The sequence below is a fragment of the Aplidium turbinatum genome, chromosome 9 (assembly GCF_918807975.1).
Source record: "Aplidium turbinatum chromosome 9, kaAplTurb1.1, whole genome shotgun sequence".
Lineage (NCBI taxonomy): Eukaryota > Metazoa > Chordata > Ascidiacea > Aplousobranchia > Polyclinidae > Aplidium > Aplidium turbinatum.
Genome location: NC_137480.1, coordinates 11,509,109 through 11,532,037, shown reverse-complemented (window position 1 = coordinate 11,532,037; position 22,929 = coordinate 11,509,109). Strand labels below are relative to the sequence as shown.

Genomic DNA, 22,929 nt, shown 5'->3' with positions numbered 1-22,929 from the left:
TATTTTTGTCTTGACTCTTGAGTCTTGAAGACTTGATCAAGACGATCTTTATGAGATCCCCCGATCTCTATGAGATCCCCTTGATCAAGTCTGTGAGATCTATGAGATCGCTATGCTCTTGATGCAAAGTTTGCAAGCAGTGTGATAAGTTGAGACACAGTTTATTTTAAAAATATTCACTGTTACAAATGTCACAATAAATGTAAAAGCCTTTCCTTATGGTGGCTTGTAATTAGCCTGTGACTGTACTGATTGTTCCAAACTTTAGGGTATGATTAATGTTTTCATAACAAAGTATCAAAGTGTGTTGCAATGGCTGGTGCAACGCCAGTGGTAGATACAGGGCCTGGATTTATTGAAGAAATCGATTCCAATGAATTAGATCTTCAAACTGTAAGTAGTGCCTTGTTTTCCGGTATTTAACTTATTTTTGTTCTTCTTTTAGTACTTTAATATATAACTTGGGTAATCAAGTTTAATAAACATTTAATGTAAGTCTGATTAACCCCACACAACTTGGTAAAGTTGCCATCTCTTTGCTGAGACAAATTATCTGAATTTTCTCAAAGAGTTCTGAACAGTTATATATATACCATATATATATGGTTTAGTCAGTGCCACAAACCAGACATCTTACTTGAGCAGTTCTTCAAAATGGAGAATCGACTAAATATGTAATTGTATGAAGTTTGCAATTAAATTGAGTTTGTGCTTGTGATACTGTATCAATGATTGTTCTGTTCACCGAATAAAGCAGAAGATCTATGTGACTTGCACAATTTGTTGAAAGATAAACTGTTTTGTGGTACATTGTCCATTTGAGGTGATACAAAGATTGACTCTGGATCCCCATATCGAGGAGTGTTTTTGTACCGTTTAGTCTTAACATGCCATTGATAGCAGCCATCCGAGTTGTTGTAGCACCTCATATGAAATCAAAGGAAACACATTGAATATTGATAAATTAGCTTTTCAAAGACACAGCAGTGCAGTATTAATTTTTTTAAATGGTCCGTTTTGTAATTTATGATTTGATGTAGTGTTACAGTATATCATTGTAGGTATATTGTTGCAACTGCATTTTAATTTATCTTAACAATATTAACCTGGTGCAACTAGTATTAATCTGCTACAAGCAAATTGAACGAAATGAAGGTTCAGTTGGATGTTATTTATTATTTAACTATTGCTTGATCGGATTCACTTAGTTATAACTATTATGTTATCAATTTGGTATCATTATTATGCTACTGACTCATTGCTACCAATACTTTGCCAATAACATATTACAAAGCTTGTTACTTCAAATGATGTTGTCACAATAAAATTTAAAAATACGATTTCAATGTTTTGCATTTACTTTTTCAGCCGGTTGGAAAAGGTTCTTTTGGTGTCGTATACAAGGCAATTTGGAGAGGGTATAGTGTTGCTGTTAAGACAATAGAATCTGAATCTGAAAGAATTGCCTTTGTAACGGAATTACGTCAGTTATCTCGCGTGTCCCATCCTAACATTATTTGCCTGTATGGAGCTTGTCGTAATCCTGTATCTCTCGTGATGGAGCTAGCAGAATGTGGCTCATTGTATACCTGTAAGTATTGCTCAATGAATTTCAGGGGTTGTGTAGCACTGAAGAAGTCAACTAGACTTCAATTCCTTGTTACAGGAATTTGAACAAACATGCATCTTTGAACATTCCTTTCCTTTTCATCAACTAACATTGCGTCATTTCACCATTAATTAATGTATATTTTGCAGTACTACATGGACCTGGTCCGCAACCCCACTACACATCCGGTCATGGCATGAGCTGGTGCTTGCAATGTGCAAACGGTGTAGCTTACTTGCATGGCATGAAGCCCAAAGCTCTTATACACAGAGATTTGAAGCCACCAAAGTAACTACCTGGGTTTTGAATTCGATGTAGTGTGGTATTTGCATTATTTTTAAACAGTGGGCTATGAGCTACCAAGTTGGTTTCTGTTGTAGATGGCCACATTGCACGTACATTTTTATACTAATAGGTCTACTTAATTTCTTGTCAACAACAATTCAGCATGCATATTGTCACATTAATTAATATATCATTTTGTTGAAAAAAAGCAATAGAATATGCATAATTGCATATGCTACTTTCATTTAAACTGTATGCTTAGGAGTTTTGTCAGTGAGCTTGTATTAGCAATTATATATATACCAAAGGCTACACTAAAAGTTTAAACATGCTTTTCACTTGCAAACCTTCCAATGCATTTTTCCATTCAACCATGAGCATTAACAGTGTAGCACTGTAGCTATTGTCAAGAATTGTACTTTTTGAAGTTTGGCATCGCTTTAAAAACATAAAAGCCAATGATGTAAATTGTTTTGAGCTAGTTATATGGGACACTTTATGTTAACCATCGTGTTCATACCAAAGTGTCTTATTACTCTTGCTGTTGTCGTTAAGCCATGCCGGTGTGGTATCAGTTCAACATTTTATGTTGATATTTGGTGTTTTGCATGACAGAATCCCTGTTTCTAAGTTGGCTTAAGATAAGCAGCGAATGACAAAACTGTGTTATAATACAATTACATTATATAATACTGATACTAATCATATTCTCTAAGTTTCTGCATATTGAAAGTTACATTTCCTTTGTTATGTTGTTGATAAATACTAGTAATTGGACTAATCGCATGTAAACTATGTTGGTATGGAAGCACATATATTTTGCAGTATAATATTAGTAGATTTAAGTTTGCACTTTATGTAACTAAAAACATTTGCAACTGCTTGCATTCAGGTGTGGTAACGTCTTGTATTATCACACTGGAGTGCAAAAAATATGGGACATGGGGTGATTGGTTTATATGAGTTAGGCCAAAGTTGACCATTTACAACTCTAAAACCAGTCCGTATTATTTTAGAAGAATCAGTTGTATTTAAAAAAGAGTCATTATTGAGTTGTATTAAACATTAGCTTGTGAAAGTTTGGTTTCTTTATTGGTAACAACCTGTACAGCAAAATCCGTCATTTTTACAATGTAAAAACGATGGACTTTTCTGTGCGGGTAACAGCATTCAAACATTCACCGCAGTTTAGTTTTGTTGCTTTCACTGAAACACGTGTTTAGCTTGCTACTGACCAACAACGGAGTTGTCCTGAAAATATGCGATTTTGGAACGGCTTGTGACCAGCACACTCACATGACCAACAACAAGGTGACATGTTTCTGCGTGGAAATACTAATCGGTTCTTGTTTGTGTACCATGCCTGTTCCAGGCTTAGGCGTGGATGCATAGTTCTTTTCATTTATCCCGGTATTTGAGTATTACAAATTGTACTAATGACTTATTATAATTTTAGTCAAATTTTGTAAAGCTAGAAAAATTCTAGTTGGCCAAGGCTGGTACTAACTTATTAATTGCTATTGATTTTCTCGGCAAAAATCACGATTTTTTTTTCGAAGTTAAAGCAGTTAGTTTATTATTACCGTCATAGGCTATAAAGTAGTATGATTTCACAACCACCATCCACTCAATAAAATACTCAAAAAAGCTAAATATCGCAAAGCCTTCAACCGTTTATTGGATTTAAACCCTACCGGGCCTACCTATTATATTTCATTTTTCTTCCTTACACAAAATTATAGGCCCAATCTAATTTCAAACATTACCGTTATTATTTGTATAATTTAGGATTGAATTTCATTTCTAATGTTGAAAAAATAAACTTTGGGGATACTCTGCTGTACCTCCACAGTCCACATGTGTCTGACTGTTCGTAAGACTAATTGTATTGCAACGTTTACGTATCTGCAATGGATGCAGTGGCAGCGCACAAATTCTACTTAACTGATTTTCCACCCACTTTTGCTACTTCGTCAGACAACGTAACGATTATCATATATTTGTTATTGATATAGCTAAAAGCCAATATACTAGTAGTGGTTTAACCATACTTCTGAAAAGGCATCTTTAATTCACCACAGTGTGTCCGGTTAGCGTATTTAATGGTAAGTTTAACCCAGAGTTGGACAATGCTCGATTGAGGTCATTCAGTTTTTATGTTTCAGTTTGAATGAGTGCAACTCCATATTTTAATCGTTATATTAATAGCTATTTCAAAAGTAATTAGCTTTAGATTGAAAACATTGACATGCATTTTTAAGGAAAATCCTTTCCATAAGAGCACGGTGTTTCTAAATTGCTCGGGTTCTTGATAGTGAGTTCGTTATTATGTCAACAACATTTTTTACTATGGTCGACTATAAGTGGACAACTCACTGCTCTAATGATAGAGACCATTAACAATCAAACTTTTCTACAGGGTTCAGCTGCATGGATGGCTCCTGAAGTCTTTGAAGGCTCACAATACAGTGAAAAATGTGATGTCTTTAGCTGGGGAATTATCTTATGGGAGGTAGGGATGGTAGAAGTGGGAGATTGCTTCTCAAAAAGAACATGGACAACTGGAGGGTCACAGTGTTATGACAAAATTTGGTGCAACTACAGCTTGAGGTCTTCCGCCATAAGTCGCCTATCCAGGTGCAGCGCATGTGACCTGTCTACTTGTGTACAAAGTCTGTATTGCCAAAATATATGTACAAAAATACGTGATATCATGTTTATTTAATACTATTTAAGTCATGATAATGCAGCGGAAGACTTCACGTTACTGTGGTAACAGTAAGTAGCCTCAGAGTGCAGCAGTAAGGTTCTGCCAATGTTCTGGTACTGGATCCAAAATTGCAAGCGAAATATAGCATTTCATTTGATAAGAACGAATTTACGTAAAAGCAAAGACTTTTTTTCAGTTCTGCCAATTTGTTAAGTTCACAACTTCACAGTAACCCTCCAGTTATCCATATCTCAAGAAAAATCAGTAAATTGAGTCGTCCCGGTATTCCTGTGTCGCTATTAGGAGGTGTTGTGGACTTTAAATCTATGATGTGAATTCAGAACGATGAATTATGTCACTGTAATCATGCAGGTTAGTTACATGTTTATTAGGAGATCAGTGCAAATCAAATCTTGCTCCTTTAAGGTGCTGACCAGAAAGAAGCCTTTCGATGACTTAGGAGGACCAGCCTTCCGTATCATGTGGGCGGTTCACACTGGCGCCAGACCTAATCTCATACAAGGTTGTCCAAAGCCTATTGAAGAACTTATGACCAGGTACTTTTTGAATTGATTACTTTTTAGAAAAACGACTCAACAGCATTACATGCAGGATGTGTCAAGATAGAGTAAAACAATGGTTGCAAATGAAATAAAGCCTATAAAGGTTAATTAGTGTTGGTTTGAACCTTAAACAAGAGTTCGATACTCTGCCATGCATACCGGCGACCTCATCAAAATTATACTGAATTTTGTTCCTGCTTAGCACTCACCACTTAGAGAATAAATTGAGGGTAATTATGTACTCAACTGTACCTTTCATACGCGCCAACTTCCGGGGGGCGGCGCCTCCCGTAAATTTATGGTTGAGGGGCAACAAAAATGGCTACCAAGTAGTGTTCAAAGATAAAATAGTTTGCGAAAGAGATTTAGATCATTTAAACGGACGATCTCGTGTATAAGTCGAACCTCTACTTTTGAGCTGAAATCGGTGATATTTCCTTCTCCCGTGTATAAGTAGAATAGCTCATTGGAATCATCTATTGGCATTGACATACGGTGAGGAAATTTCAAAGTAGATGATAAAGTAACTTACGCTGCTGGAATAGTCACGTAACTATTCACGGCAATATTAAATAAATCAGCTAAATTAGACGCGCTATTTTCAACGAGGTCTTCCCGCTGTGAGATCAATTATGATTCAACAGAACGCATTGTTTTGTTCGCAATGTGTGAGAATTAAATCGAAAACCGATAAAACAAAAAGTGTTTATGGTCTTGGTCGCAGATATTGCTTGCATTAACGACGTCTCTTACCGCTATTATCACCTAACCAACCTGACATCATTGTTTTATGCGGCCGCTAAGGTTTGACGTCGACTTCAACGATCGTGAAATGTTACGTAGGAAGAACGATTATATCCTACACACAAAAATACAAATAAATTGATCTCTTGAAACAGCTCTTCACTGCTGTTTTGTCTCGTGGGCTTTGCATATTGCTCAACAAGTGCATAAAGTTTAGAATTGACAATAAATCATACAATTTGAAAATTAAGTTTGAATTACTGCAAATAAACGTATTCAAAACTTTTACTTCGGCCGACAACATTTCACACTCCGTAATCTACGGCGGCAATGATTTTGCAAAAATGTGTTCATGTGTTCATTTTGAAAACTGTCGAGCTGGAGACAACAGCTGCTTGTCCCGTGTATACAGTAAGTCGAACCTGCTTTCTGAGGTGAAAATCACTTGCGAACATCTCGACCTATACTCGAGTATATACACTATTTGATAAAAGACTACGTTATAAAGACTTTCGATAAAAAACAGAAGAGAAAACACTTCGCACTTGTTGTTAACGCTTTGAAGGTAAGTAATTAGAAAAACGAGCGAAACAAGGTTTAATAAAACTGATAGCGGGTTTCCAATCTGCTTGAGATCATGATTTTTTGCGTTTTATTTCGATAACTTCACTGTCTTGATCGTTGTTATTCACTCGTGCGAAAAGAAAATGAATCGGCTTGTTTTCCAACTGTTCCAATTATGAGCTAACAATATCAAAATTGTTACGACTAGGCGTACCGCATGCGAAAAACTAATCTTTTCAAGCAGCGTTCTAATAAATTCGGTTTGCGACCTAGGTGTCAATATAAACAAGACACTAAGCTTAATCAAAGACTATTTTAATTGAGTAAAATAACGTTTTTGGTTAAGACGTCATCACCTTTCTCGCCCCCCCCCAAGATTTTTTGAAAAGTCGGCGCCTATGGTACCTTTCTACGGTATCTCTGAAATTGTCAACTTTGTAACGGTCTAAGAGCAACGCATGTATGCGATGGATACAGCACTATAATATAAAATGCACATTATCATTATAAAAGTTACCAACGTGGTACTGTTTATATTTTGAGATGAAGTTTCATAGCAAAGTTTTATTCCTCGTAGCTGCTGGTCGCCAAAGCCCCAACAGCGTCCCAGCATGGATGAAGTAGTCGATGCAATGAATGATCTTCTGAATTTCTTTCCTGGCGAGGCGACTCCATTGTCATTCCCGTCACGTGACAACGAAAGCAACTCGGAAGTCAGCTCGAACTATGAAGTTAGCATCACTGACAGGTAGATCGCTTCTTGCCATGTTGTTTGTATGTCACAGATTTAGAAACCCAGCTCGCAAATAAGTCTTTTTTATGTTGATTTAGCGCCTGCAGATGTTGCATCAATGTAAAAAATTGATTTGCTGGAGTTTGAAGTGTCTGAATCTCTTGTTTGAAAACGTTTACGAATTGCAGTGTCATAGACAGCCACATGGGAACCATTAGTAGTACAGTACGAAAGCCTCACGTGCAACCCGTTCATCCACCCACTACGCCTCATGTGAAATCGTTAGTAGCTTCCAGTTCAGCAAGCGCCTTATCACAACGCTCACAGGTCAGTTTACTATCAACTCAACTCTCCATTGTAGTTAGGAAATTCTTTAAAAATCTTTTACCATACTTGTGCGAATCACTGAGACGCATTGTTAATAAAACAAGGGGCTACAATGACTCAGAAAAAAATCACGATCGTTGCTGAGTTTATGTAATTTTATTCTGGATTCTAGAGAGTAACGGTATTATGTTTTTCGGAATGGCCGTTTCGGTGAGTCCGATTCGGTGAGTCCAATTCGGTGAGTCCGATTCCCTATTCGGTGATTTTTTGAATTTTTTTTTAAATTATCGGGTACCGTAGCCTAATTATCATTGCCGTTTTAGGGTTAGGGGTTAGGAACTCACCGAATCGGACTCACCGAATAGTAGCAGACCCTATGTTTTTCGGTGAAAGCTTGATTGTTGTGATTGCGATTCAAAACAGAGTTGTACCCATTACTGTATTGATTTTCCATCCATTATCCTTTGGTGCTGCACTTTTGCAAAACGCTTTGGAACGTTGTGACAACGCAGTACTTGTTTTTTTTTTAGGATCTTGTATCTGAATCTAGAGTGCGGTCAAGGTCTCATACACCCGACCCTCAGCGAGTTCACCATGACCTCAGCAGTAAGTTCAATGCATTTGATTCTCTGGACGTGTTAATGACTTGTTATTTTGCTAAATTTCAATAAGGATTTCAAAACAAAATTTACTGTGCTTAATTTTTAACGCGTTTCATGCAAAACAAGAAAACATTTAACTTTGTTCAATTATAAAACTTTCTACTTTTGTTTTAAGTGAGTGAATAAAATTAATCATCGTCTTCTTAGTTGCATAGCGAGGTTATGCACTTTTCCGTATAATATACAGTTGAAATATATGATTGTGAGGGTCGTTTGCCGAATGCCGTTTTTCTATAATAAGGACCTTGACTTGTGGCTGCTTAAAAGGTCATTTCCTCGATTGGATGGTAGGTATTTTCTTATGATCATTTGTTTCTGATGCAACCTCGTGCAAATTTTGATCATGGTTTGTGATGGCGTCTTGATGCCATGGCCTACTGTAATTAAATGCTGTCATACCAATGTGAAGGGCGTGCTGTAAGAGGCCACCGCCGGTCGTCGTCATATGGAAACAAACTAGAAATTCCCTATGACGCTTTGAGAGATGGAGGTATAATTTATAAAAATGTGTTGTAGCTGCGTGCACTGCAATTCCAAATAGCTCTTGCATAATTTTCTATTCTTGATCCTTGCTTTTACTAAACAGTATAGCTTACTAGCGCTGTTAGCCAATCACTAACCTTAATTGCAGTTTGGTAATTATTTTTAGACAGTCATAAATTAAATTGGCTACTACATTGTCGGCAGTCGCGCAGAAGTAGTATCATAGAACTTTAGGTTATTTTAGTGCACACTACGTAGAATTGTAGCATTTGATGCTGAGGAGACTGCTCTCAATGTCAAAGCCTCCAGGAAGGAAGCACAACGTAGCCTATGTATAAGTCAATTTCCCTTTTGCAAGAGCACCGAACGGTGCTCCTTTAGTAGTCCGCAACCAGCCTTCAATGCACGCGGCTGTTTGACAATGCACTGCTGCAAAGATTGGCAGTGCTTTCTTTCATGAACAATTGAACATTGCCGTGGAAAGTTTTGGAGCCGGACCAGATTACTTAACCCTGATGCGTTGGCTTCACTGAGCTGAGGTTCACATGATATTGAAACCTCTTGTACAATCCTCAAAACGGCTGGTGGCTACGTTTTTTAAATTGCATTGAAGAGTAGTTTTCTTTGCATATACACTACAGTACACGCTTGTTCGACCTTGCTGTCTTTTTCCGCCATTGTCTACTCAGCATCTCACGACTTTTAGGCGCATGTCAGGTAGGCGTCGACACTGGCGTCCTGCGATTGAGGTGCTGCCTCATTGTCGTATCAGGTTCTTAAGACGCTCTTCCAAGCAAATGTACTTGATTGGATGCTTGATGGTTATAACTTATGATATATGTTATTTATTACGATATTTTATTTATGTATTTTAAGCCTAATAACAACTCTTAACTCAAAAGTATTATCATAGTTTTTTGATTTTCAGCTTGGTAGGTCAATGCTTTCCACACGATTGTTTGTATTCAACATTAGAGAATACACAAAAGCTTTTAATGTGTAAAATGTACTGATAAGCAAATTGCAATTAAAAGATAAAATAGAAGTAAGGAACGGCATCAAAATCGCCCGGCGCCACAGTAGCGATATGCGCCTACAAGTCGTGGACATGCTTCTCATTATAGCCCATGTGTTGTGTATTCGTATCGTATTTGCTGCGGCACTGAAACAAGAACATAATCTGCATCTGTTTGTAAATCAGCGTGTGTAGTTTGGTCGACTTCATAATTGCTTCTGATCACATGTTAAGATTAATTGCTAGTTTCTTGTTACGATCTAATTGCATATTGATGATCTTTTATTGTGAGTTGTATGCAATTTGTTGACTGTTGTAGTGTCGCTATTTCACAGTTTTTTCTTAATACTTAATCTAAATTCTATACGACAGTAATAGTTTTTGTTGATGATTGCTAAATACTTCGAATCATAAACGTGAAATCCTCTTTGCTATTTTGTTAAGTTAAATCAGTATCAGTAGTACAAGAGTATAGGATTTTAAATTTAAATAGTATTGTCAATGCAATGCAATACTGTTGGTCTATTATTGTGTAACACTACTGTATAGTCGTTTCGTTTAAACATACATTTTCAAAACAGTTTTTAATGTTTTCAACAAGATTGCAGCTCTCAAACGAAATCTAAATAAGCGGGCTGATACAATTACATTATATATGCAAATTTTGAAAAACTACCTGTTGTTTTGGTCCAAATTTTTTCCTGTGTAGTTCGTGATTAAAGCAAATTATGTTAGGCTATATTTAGATAATGTATTAACAGTTTTGTGTGTCGAAATCGATTACCGTAAATTGCCATCCGTGTTATGACGTGTTCTTCGCAGAGATACTTTGGCTTTGCACCGTGGCGTTCTCGTGCAGATGTTGAGCCAGTTACTCGTAGCATGTAGCAGTGTTTTCAGTTTTAGTCAATTTAAATCAAGCGCAGAATGGCAGAAATAAATGTTGAAGGCAACATTATATCAATAAATACGCAAATATAACGCTTAGCATGATTTAAATTGCATGTTTTTCTGACAACAGAACCTGTTCATATATAAATCATACTGAAGTCCAACCTTTCCACCAGCAGTAATCATTATTACTCATCACAGCTGCTGGAGTTGGAAAACCAGGAGGTCGCAGGCGATCTTCTGCCGATGACTTGATAGCGGAATTGGAAAAGGAGCCGATCGTGAAAACTCCCGTTGGATCTCCTTCTAGCCCTATCATGATAAGGTTAGTGGACGGCAAGAGGGTTTTGTAGAACTCAGCACAGCTTTTCTGGAGAAGCTTAATCTGACACAAGAAATAGACGACTTAGTCTTTGTGTTTACATTATTAGATTGTTTTGTGTATATTGTTGTGGTACATTAACAATGCGTGTGCTTTTTACTCGCTAATATTTGCCCAATGGCTGGCCCTGGTAGATTTTTCAGAAAAACAAGCAACATTCCAGTCGTTTTATTGTCTTGGTGACGTTGAAAAGTCCTCACTGACCTAATATGGCGATTGAAAAAATTTGGCTTCGATTCACATTTCATTTTTGCATTTGATAGTTTTTTTAAAAAGTTTAAATGCAGCAGCTTCCCAGCCCGTAAATCAGCCTTTTGCATTGATTTAGCTTTTGCATACGTTGAATCAATATAGAAAGATTTTATTTTCCGGCTGGGTTTTATTTAACCCGTATTGTCCATTTTTATCATGTTCTATCTCATCTCCATAAGCTCGATAGTATTATGTGTTTCATTTGCACAAACTTTCAGCTTCCCATCTAACGTTGTATCAACCGCAGGGCGATGTCTCATTGCGGGAGAAACTCCCCAATGCCAGATCCCGGTCCTTCTACACCATCTCCAGCTCGGAATGCATGGGTTACCCCACCGCACGTACCCCTGATTAACCCTGCCCCTGTACTTGCCGACTTCAATACCCAATCTCAGTATCATTCTTCCGGTCAGTTAAATTGAAATCTTGAATGTTTATTCAAGCTGGCTCAAACCGGTTTGTTTTGTTATTGTGTCATGTTTTTTCACTTGAATGACGTTTTAGTGGATACTTTTCAATAGGGAAAATAGTATTGCGTTTTTGCACCTGTGTCACTCCAAGATCAGCTTTTTTTCAGTTACATAACAACGATAAGATGTTGCAGCTGCGTACCAAGGTGACAATTTATTTACAGCTCGAGAAAGGCTGTTTGCGTTTTGAAAAAGTTAAAAGAAACACAACGTACTGCAAGCAGGGTTGAGAAAAACCCGGGTTTTTTAAAAAAAGCCCAACCCGCCCGGGTTTTTTTAAAAAAACCCGGGTTTTTTTGGGTTTTATTAAGTTTTTTAAAAAAGATGCAAAAAAAAGGTAGATTCATGCTTATTTCACCTCAAAACTACTTTTTACGAATGAAGTGCCTTTCACTCACAGTACATGCATAAGACATAACACATAACACATAACACATAACACAGTACAGTACATAACTCAATAAAATAATGCACTAGGGCCTGTAGTTGCTTGAATGTTGCATCATCTATTGATTTCAAGATCAAGTTGGATGTTGCATCATCCACTGATTTCCATACCAAGTTGATGCTACCGTGGTAGAAATCACATTATTGCATCATTTGCTTTAGATTTGAAGGCAAGGAGCGTTTATGCCATCATATTTAATATTTAATTTTATTATTATTTTTATCATATTTATTTTTTTATCATTTATATATATATATATATTATATATAGTGATGGATGAGCAATTGAGCGATTACGTGGCCTATGGCCATTTAGGCAAATGCTCTGAAACAGCCATGCGTTAGAATCCAGAACTGTAATTGGTAAATAGCCTCCTAAATTGCATTTCACATCATATATACAGACTACAGTAGAGTAGTACTTTCACCAGTTTAACTATAAGGCCTTCTTGCATAAATGAGTTTTAGTGTAGTGTACACAAAGTGACATTACATGATTTTTGTGTACTGTACAGTGTACAATATCCACTGCGTTTTCAGTTTATTCTTGGAAATTTACTTCACAATCACATCTAGGGGTGTTCAATTTCGATTTGATTTCGATTAAAGGTGATATTCGAAATTCGTTTTCGTATCAGGCATATTCAAAATTATAGCTGTCCTTTCGGCTGAACGCGGTTGAAAGTAACGCGAGTGGCGCGAAATCTGTCTTGTCGCATTTTGCAAGCGAAAAAAGACTACGACGCATGCGTATCGTCGATCACGTGACTATCACACGCTCTCGCGGGTCCAACGGCCAGTTCTGCACATGTGCATTGAGAAAAGTCGTGCGCAACGTCGTTGTCTTCCACGCGCGTGCAGCCAACGGGAGGTGTCAGTTCTTCCGATTCCGATAGCCCCGACGTTGAGCCAACACAGGCGATGAGCGAAGACGCCAGACCACTCTGACGGAACTCTTCTCCATGGGCAGGGTCCAGATGGAAGACTCCAACAACAGTGATGATGATGAAATCAGCTCAATCTCAAACGAGATTTTCTATTTTATGAAGCAGAAGCTTGCTTTTAGGCAAGCTGATCCGCTTTCCTGGTGGAAAGCAAACGAAGGCGAGCTACCGCTGCTGAAAAAGCTAGCCGAGAAGGTGTTTGTGACCCCAGCGACCTCGGCTTCAGCGGAGCGACGTTTTCAAAAGCTGGCCTGACCGTCACGAAGCTGAGATCCCGACTGACGGGTGACCATGTCGATCAGCTTGTGTTCTTGAACACCAACATGGGCCTGGAGCTGTAGACGATATTTTGTGTTCTTTTTTCGCAAATTTTCATGGCGTTTTTTCGTGTTTTCTAGCGAATTTTCATAGCGTTTCTTTTAATAAAATCACATTTTGCAGTGTGGTGAATAGTTGTGATATTCGAAATCGAAATTCGGAAATCGAAAATAAATTGAATTTCGAATTCCGAATATTCAAACAATCGAAATTGAACACCCCTAAATTCACATCCTTAAGTCCTAATGTAAAGTTTGTTTTAAGTGCCTTGTAGTGTTTTTGTTCATTTTTTTAATTTTCTAATAAAAACTGGACAAATATGATGCTGTGGGTTTTTTTATGGGTTTTTTTAAGTGGGTTTTATTTTCATGGCGTTTTTTCGTGTTTTCTAGCGAATTTTCATAGCGTTTCTTTTAATAAAATCACATTTTGCAGTGTGGTGAATAGTTGTGATATTCGAAATCGAAATTCGGAAATCGAAAATAAATTGAATTTCGAATTCCGAATATTCAAATAATCGAAATTGAACACCCCTAAATTCACATCCTTAAGTCCTAATGTAAAGTTTGTTTTAAGTGCCTTGTAGTGTTTTTGTTCATTTTTTTAATTTTCTAATAAAAACTGGACAAATATGATGCTCTGGTTTTTTTTATGGTTTTTTTTGGGTTTTTTTAAGTGGGTTTTATCAAAAAAACCCACCCGGGTTTTTTTGGGTCGGGTAAAATACCAACAACCCTGACTGCAAGAGCATTCGCCTTTTACATTAATAGTTCGTTCATTATTATCAACACTCTCCGCTATCTCTCTGAGCATTTTATTGCTTTACAAGGACAGTTGTGCATCTTTTTACTCCAGAAAGTAACACCAGTTACGATTTCATTTACGATAGGCGTATAGAAAGGGTTTGCACTTTGCAGCCTTAACTTCAATAGATGTGTCGGAGGCAATCAGGAAATTAGATCGCTATCTCAAAAGCAGCGACAAAGGTCAGGAAATATTCGCTATGAAAAATCAACAACATGTTGAATGAAGCTGTGTCAAGTAGAAAGCAAACTGGCAGCTTTTCTTGCAAGGATAAGTCTAATCGTGGTGTAGTAACGACCCATTGTTCTTCAAGTCACCGTGTGCGTCGGTATTACGTGTAAATATAACTGTTGTTAATCACAATCTTGTTTGCGTTGCTCTTAGCCGAAAGTAATTGAAAACAACACGTATCAAGCAGTAATGATGGTTATAGAGTGCACGTTTAACTCTTACCATGAACACCCTATTGTTGTTCAATTATCTCAACTAAGGTCTATATCATATTGTAATTCGTCTATATTAACGCTTCGCTAATATCGACCCGGTTTCCTTCTTCCGCGATGACACCAACAGGCTTACAGACTAATTCTAGCGCACAAGCAATACTACCATATTTTAGTACCGCTGAAAATCGCAACTGTGTTAGGGTAGGGAAAAACACTGTGGGATGCTGGTAACAACGTGTAATCTACCAACAATGCTTCATTTTTGTGGAACTTCTTGATTGCGCATTCAAACGTCAAGTTATTTTGCTAGATTCAGATTCTCAATGCGATTCATTTCCGCGAGCTTATGTCACGCTTGAATTGCATCTCCAGCCTCTGCCTCCTTCCACCTCTTCGAAAGAATCCATGGAAATCTATCAGCAGCACTGTGTCCTCGCGGAGGAATACTTGAGAGTATCTGTAAGTCGCCCTGTGATAGACTATCTCTTATAACCTGTTGTGCATCTTGGATTGCGTCTTAAATTTTTTGGCGATGTGCGACTACCGTGTTACAGCAGTTTCACGTTTACAGATAAACTCGGCGTTATTATTTTCCCCTGGCTATAAATCGAATTCGTAAGTCATTTACGCAGACTAGCAAACCAGTTCTAACTGGTCATATCTGAAGCCGAAAACTCATCACTCAACCAATATTATTTGTGAACGCATGCACTCACCAACACCATTTTCTAGTTTGGTTTTCATGGCAAAATTGCATTGTTTCAAGTGTGAGGTTGATCTTGGTTGCGTTAGCTTTAACGAATCCACGTTTTGTGCAGACGGAGATAGCCTTGCTCAAGCAGCGTGGAGAACAGCTTCGTATTGAGCTCGAACAAGACGAAAAAGCAAAGCTTGAAGGCAACAGACTTATGCTAGAGTACCAGCAGCTCGTTGCAGAGAACACGTCGCTGCAGAAATGGTACGATAAAATGAGAAAGGACCTAGCGCGGGTTAGGGAAAACAGACAAAATCAAGTATGGACTTAGAAGTCTGGTAGTCCAGCCAGCAAAACTTGTCCTTTTTACCTCATTTCAACGTCGTTAGACGTTATAACGTTGTAAAATGAGTAACTTTTGCTGTCTGGAAGAGATTTTAAGTCAGTACCTTGTGAAGGGCCACTTGTTTTGTTTGTACTGCTTTTTGCTTCTGTATTGTAGATGCATAGATATTTCTAGTTGATCACTGCAAACGTTCATTTTTTTGTTTCTTCCATTAGTTCTGAATCGTGCACTGGTGGGTTTGATTTTCTTAATTCGCATTAATACTGTACTTCTCTTCCACAGTGACATTTTATTACCGGTTGTCGTTAATTTTACATTCCGCTTTTTTGAACATTTGTGCCCTACTGAATGAGCTCCACGCAGTGACAGATCCAGGGGAGAGGGGGCGATCGCTCCCTCTCGTAAGTTTATTTTCTGGAACCACCTCTGGATCCACGCCATTCCCGATGAACGAAGTTTTGAGATTCCAATGCTTTGAGCTTTTGGTTTTGAATATTTTACTAACATCCGTTCTTAACGTTTGAGAGGTTCTTTTTGAGAAGCCATTTAACTAACTCTGATGTTGGTGTTACGACTTACACATCTTTTAAGTACCTAACTATCACTTCAGGACATATTTTAAAGGCACTCCATGCAGTGTTTGGAAACCTTGTTTCTGCAACGTCAATATAACGTTATATGATGTACTGGTACAAATTCTCTTGCGGCTTAACAATTTGTGAACACCTCACGGCTTGACTGTCAGACAAAGTTGTCATGTCCCAAAAGTTTCCTTTTTGCATTGTGTCAAGTCCCAAATAGAAAAAATTGTTTTGCTGTTTGGGTCGTTCATAAAGAAATGCCAATTGCGCATATGCATTTTTTTCTGCAAAAAAGTTCGATACTTCTTTTTTAACAAGTTTCCCTTAATAATACATCGTGTTTTAAAGTTTTACTGTCGTTGTGACATCGACTTAACATTTTTTGGATTTTTTCGTGACTTTGTGACTTTCCAGTTTCCAAAAAAACAGTTTCGCTTTCATCACTAAGCGTATACTTCTTGTTTGCGACGTTTTATATACGTAGGCTGTAACAGTCCTATAATATCTTGTGGAAGCGCGTGAATTTTCAACCACAATCTGGAGAGAGTGACTGTGCGGTTGCAAACTCATGTTGCTCCTAACTTGCTCTCATACATCATTTTGTTATCGAGGTGCGCAGACACTGGGTTGCACCAGGCTGTGGTTGCAAGCTGTTTTGTGTGCTCATAAAACTGACTTCAATTTCTCTGACTACAAAGATTTTTACCTAACGAAAAAAAACAATCCCTCATACGTTGATATCAATGAAAAAAATGGACGTTTTTTTATTTTACGAAAATACCATATTTTAACATTTGTACAATGTTGTTTGGAACGACACTGTTTCTGTTATTTCCCACAAAATTATTAATGCCCAGCTAGCAAAACTACGTTCTTTTAACATTGATGTAACGTTCTCCTACGTTGAATCAATGTAAAAAATGCAAAGTTTGCTTTCGAGCTGAGATAATTCAGCGTGTGTCCTTTGTAGTGTCACATTGTGCATTTCTCGGCAGCGTTTACATTTCGATGCATTTCTGATACTTATTGTTTCAATGTCACTCAGCGTTTAACTGAACGTCGATTCTGTAATCGTAAACAGCATTGTGTAACGTAATTGTAAGGTTAGATTTTTTCCTGTCAAGGGCGAAGTTGCTTCTAATAAATTCTGACTTTGTTTTATGATGGTGTCAATGCGATACGAGGATAATATAGTCGATTATTATCATGTAAAGCTTGCTGTTCAGCTTATGTTTATTAACATTTCATGCAATGAAATCTGTGATGTGAAATAACAGCTTTTATCAGGTAAGATAGGGTTTATTTCTGACAGAGTTAAGTCGATTTTCATGTTGTTAAAGTGTTAGTTCATGTAAAACTGATTTAAAAGTATGAATTAAACTTGTGTTTTTCGCGCTTTGTTACCACAGCGAGTGAAATATTTGTCTGTACCTCAAAAGAAAGTTTTTATTTTCTTTGTTACACTCATTAAACTGTTGCATTAAGAGAAAAAGTTAGTTTTTATTTTGACATGAGCAGTACAGCTTTCTGCAAAGGACACTGCATTATGAGGCATATCCTTCTTCAGAGTTTGTATTGACAATTTTATTACTTTGCTGTGGCAAAACCCGCAACTGTAATCTTTTCAACATTTCACCAATGATAAAGTTGTTTGGCAATGCAGATGCGATAGCAACTAAAATATCGACGGCTGTGGCTTAGACGCGTTGAATGAAATGATGACAAGTATTTTCTGGCACGTTCCAATAAACAGCTGGTCGACCAAGCAAATGTTGTTGTGCTTTTCAGTAGTTGCAGTTGGCAGAATAATTTGGGAAAGCTAAATATATTAGTTGATGCAAGGAGCTGTTAAATATCACAGGAGATTGTTAGATTGCGTTGTATAGAAAGACAAGCGTCTTATTTAATGTTACGTCGTGGTCGTGTGAGCCTCTGGGGCCGAGGGTCTATCCTTTTACCACCCCAGATTTACGATGTTTCGGACTACACTGGAAGGCTATTAGAGAGCAGCCAGTCTTTGATGACACGCAGACCATCCAATGTTCACAGACCTTCAAATGTTACGTCCCAGACAGAAAAATTCGTCATTTTTACATTGATTCAACGTCTGGGGTAGGAGGATGATGATGGCACATAAACCGGCCACAAAACATAATCTTGTATATCTGCAATATTGTTGTAAGTTCGACTTGGGGTAGCTCTCATCATGGCTACCTAGAGATACGGCTTGATTTGTCACATTTTGCGGAAATTTCCAGACTTTGCCAACTTTGAGGGAATCTTTAAATGAATTTTTCTAAAATTACATTTTTGCGCTTTCTTTACTGTTTTCCCCAGATGACACAATAGGTTTTAACATCCTCAGATGTTGAAAAACAATGACAATTTGATTTCGAAGATATAATCAGACTGTTAATTTTTCAATAACAGTTTGATTGAGCGTTTTTCTACTTTTTCTCATTTGCTACTGCTTTCCCAAGGCAACAAAAAGCTTTTATATCATTAAGAGACAGCAAAAAGTAAAAAAAATCTTCGAAAATATCAGTCAAACACCAGCAGCAGCGGTAACCAAAATGTGACAAGTCAGGCCGCATCTTCAGGTGGCCATGCTCTCATCTGCTGTAGTTATCAGCATTTGAAACATTCTTATTGTCGGTAACAGCCATGTTGCTTTTTTTTACTTCAATTTTAAATTTTGAGCAGCATTTGTGAACAGCTGTGTTTTCAGATGAAAGCCAAATACTTTCTGTGATAAGAATTTATTACGGCCGTTCTAAGTTTAAAAAATACATTTTGAAGTGAAACGAAAGTTTATTTCCAGGCATAAATCCTTTATCTCGTTTCGACATTCAACAACAAACGTTGTCATGTTGGCTACTCAACCTTTTTTAATCTACTGTATTATAATCAACAACAAACGGATCTAGGCCTGTTCGTCAGACTGTGACCTGTCCGACTCAGGGATCCGACTGTTAAAATCTGCGATGAAATAAATCCTCCTTGTTTCAACATTTAACGACTTTTTAAATAAACCCACAATTTCACTTGCCTGGACGCATTCCCATTTTTATCACAGTGTTTACGTCAAAGTGCTTATCACTAGCAAGGATTGCCTTATAAAAACGTTTAAAAATAGTATCCCAACGTGCAATATTATAACAGCAGTAAAGTCATGTACATTAAGTGAATTGTCAACAGAGCGATATTGAGTAAAGATTAATTCGCCAAATTGAAAAGCCTATTTTTCTAAATGTTGCTGCACTCGAAGCTAAACAGGTTTAGTAGTGAAGCAAGTCACAAACATAAAGAAAGCCCATGTTAAAACCTTCTCCCCAGCTCTAGGAAATTTAATTTTACTTCTAGCTATTTTTCGTTTTCACTGAGTGAATCGTTTTTTGTGTTGATTTCGAGCAAACAATGACGGATTTGTTGACAGGTTTTGACTGATAATTGACTAGATCGATTCAGCCGACATGAAAAGCATTGGCCTAGGATTTAAGGCTTGTTATATGCAGAATGTTATTCAAGTCAATGTATTGATGAGATTGAAATCGTGTTTTTAATAGTTACAAAAGATTTTTTTAGCCGAATGGGTTACAGTTGAATTGTTAAGAGATTTCAAAGATAGGCATTAATGTAGAAGTTTTAACTTCAAACTAACCAAGGGTCTGAGGAGGCCTACAGATATTTTTAGAAAGTATAACAGTGCCCAACAAGATTAAATAATAATTGAATAGCCTACTGTTATTTCATTTGGGATAGATGTAGATTACTATTGCTTAGCCTACTGTATGTCCCCGATAGGTTAAGGCTTTAAAAACAGTTTCTGTAACATGTCGATGCGAGGCTAATCCAAATGTCTGGCTACTAAATCAAGATTTTGCTAAAATAACTTTCACTGTTTGTCCCCAGTTGATTTATGTAGGATTAAAGTAAATGTCAGTAGTGAAACTTCCTGTTTAACACATAGCATAGCCTACTGCCATGCCAGTTACATCAACGTTTGGTGAAAACCTGAAGATTAATTCCACCAACAATGAAACTTCTACTGACATCTTCAATGATGTGAAAGGAGTATGGCTGCTGTCCATGATTTTCACTCTAGTTGCAATGTCGTTTCTTTTCTACGTCATTTTGGCTTATAGCTATCATAGCTTTCACCACAGCTTATTGTTGTGTAGCAAAGGTAAATAAAATTGCTATATTTAGAGTTCATTATGCAATTACTGTCCCGATAGCCAGTAGCATTAACAGCGTGGTACTTTTGGACCCAGGCCCGGAACAAACTTAAGATCTTCAAACCTTTCTCTGGGCCCAGAAAGCCAAAGAAAATGTTACATATATTTTGTTGTAGTCTAGTGTGTATTTCTTTAGCGGTATCTTGTTTTAGGGGCCTGAAATTTTATCGATAAAGGCCCATTGCAGCCCCTCGACGGGCTTGTCGATAACTCAGTTGCACAAGCAACTGATTTTGCAAAACAAGCAAATGAAAAGATCAAGTAACGATGGTTCAACTCTCTGGGTGTGCGCTTGAGCCACGCACTTTTCAGACTGCTCTCAGTTTGGCAGCATATGATGAATAAAGTAATTTTCCCACAACAACTGTCCAACACGTCTACAATCATGCGAAACAGTAAAAGTTAAGTTTCTACAAAGGCTTTCTTGGTCTCAAGATAAAGATTTAATCGTCCACTGCAGTGTTTAGTTAGCGGTTGACTATGAATTGCTTTTAAATATAAAATAAAAGTCAAGTGATGAAAAGCTAACGATGCGGCCGATAGCCTGCTGTAGTTTGCCTTCACGCAGACTTAGACAACTAGAATTTTTGTAGTCTTTCGAAATTAGAGTAATTTAAGCTTTTACAAATTAGACTATGATTAGAATTAGAGCTACCCAAGTTTTCACAAATTAGAGTAGAATTTAAACTAGATTAGAATTAGTTGGACTCAGTTGTCACATATCTTTTTTTGTTTGGATAAAAACGCCAGTGTGACAACTCGGGATCAAAGTGTCATTCCACCATCACAGCGCCAAAAACACTTACGTCATAATATGCATTGTAACGTCAGTGAATTGATGCATTAATTGAATTTTTCATTACGTTGCTGCTCAAGGGATGGAATGACACTTTGATCTTGATCGTTTTATTGCATTTTCTTTGTATGAGCGCAGTAGGCTATCCTTCCATTTGCCAAAAAATACTGTTGGACAAACTAAAATTTTTAGCAAAACTAGAGATTGGATAAAAAGTTAAGAACTACAATTAGAGCAAACGAGTTTTTTTACGGAATTAGATTAGAATTACTGACATTTCGCTCTAAGTCATCGAATTAGACAACTAGAACTATCTAGTTGTACAAGTCTGGCTTCACATAACAGGCTTCTTGTTTGAGTCACTCATCAGAGCTAAGATCACAGCATGCTGTTTTTTCCATTTGGAATTTTAGGAGCCTGTTCTAAAAATTATGATTTTTGGACTCTTTAAGATAACTAGGTTTAAAAGGAATTGGAGCTATTTAATCTTTTTTTTTTCTTCTGTGCTCTAGTCATTAACTACTGGTAAAGGCCTATTGATGTTGGGCTAACGTTTGTAAAAATATTTTGGCAATTAATAAAATTACGGTTGAAAATCACCTGAGTTAAAAATTTTCATTTCCGGTATTTTACATTTTATGACGCCCGATAGTATATTAGTACTTAATAGCCTAATTAGCCTATAAACACAGCAACACAAAGTGGCGTTAATATTGTGCCTTTGGTCCATTATCAAATTCTAAGGGACGCTTGATTAAATTCCTCTCATATCCCCTTAAATTTGAAGCCATTTACATCAAATATACCGTAAGCTAAATTATTAATCTATATTTTCAGGTAGTGGTAGTCATGGAGCAAAACAAGAAGCCAGCCCTAAAAGTCAGAAAAAGGGATTCACTTTCAACGTTTTGATCATGCTTGCTACCTTTTTCTCCTTGATGTATGTTGCCAGCACTTTCCCTCCGCTTGTTGAATTGGTGAAACCATTCTGTGCTGCTTATGGAAGAATAAAAGTGACTGTGTTTGGAATAGCTATTGGTCTAATTTATGTTACACTGTGGTATCGTGTTTACGTGGCTTTTTACTCTAATTGTTGGATGAAAGAAAGCATTACATTTACACTGCGAATAATCAATATTTTTACAGTGGTTTTTCTGTTCTTCAGTCTTGTTGTAAATTTAGCTCTTTTCTACACATCCCCACCGTATGTTGCAAATGATTTTGGATGCGTTGAAGTTCCGCGAAAAAACGCTTTGGTGACAAAATGGATTTTTGAGATTACGTGTTCAAGTATTTTTCAGTGTTGCTTGCTGTACTCGTTTATTTTCCCACTGCACATGCACAGAAAACATATGTTAAACAGAGGTTTTGCTGCCAAGTCTGTCATTCCAGTCGTGAAAAGAGCTGCGGTCGTAGCTGCTGTGTGTGTAATTTCTGACTTTATCAACGGTTGTTACATGATTTTCGACAAACATTCCACAATGTACACAAAAAATATTGTACTTTGTTCAAATCTTTTACTTAATTTGGTGGGCGTGATACTTTCCTTTAAATATTGGAAAGAAAAACTGCTTCCTTGGGCATGCATTAAGATTGCTTTTACTGAAGTTGAACTGCAATGAAAA

At 37.2% G+C, this 22,929-nt stretch overlaps 1 protein-coding gene across 2 annotated transcripts; it reads left to right on the top strand.

Annotated features, from left to right (window-relative positions):
• The first annotated feature begins 266 nt into the window (after positions 1–266).
• On the top strand, positions 267–22,255 carry LOC145777127 (mitogen-activated protein kinase kinase kinase 7-like). 2 transcript variants are annotated; one of them, XM_082588423.1, is made up of 15 exons: positions 267–393; positions 1,369–1,591; positions 1,759–1,897; positions 3,118–3,205; positions 4,314–4,406; positions 5,031–5,161; positions 7,053–7,223; positions 7,397–7,535; positions 8,066–8,141; positions 8,607–8,687; positions 10,788–10,911; positions 11,468–11,628; positions 14,960–15,108; positions 15,468–15,607; positions 22,142–22,255. In XM_082588423.1, exons 1-15 carry the CDS (start codon positions 313–315, stop codon positions 22,143–22,145), a joined length of 1,800 nt encoding a protein of 599 aa, XP_082444549.1. In that variant the 5' UTR covers positions 267–312; the 3' UTR covers positions 22,146–22,255. The 2 variants fall into 2 exon arrangements, with proteins under 2 accessions (XP_082444549.1, XP_082444550.1); XM_082588424.1 differs by lacking the exons at positions 8,607–8,687; positions 22,142–22,255 and having other exon boundaries at positions 15,468–18,028.
• Positions 22,256–22,929: the final 674 nt, after the last annotated feature.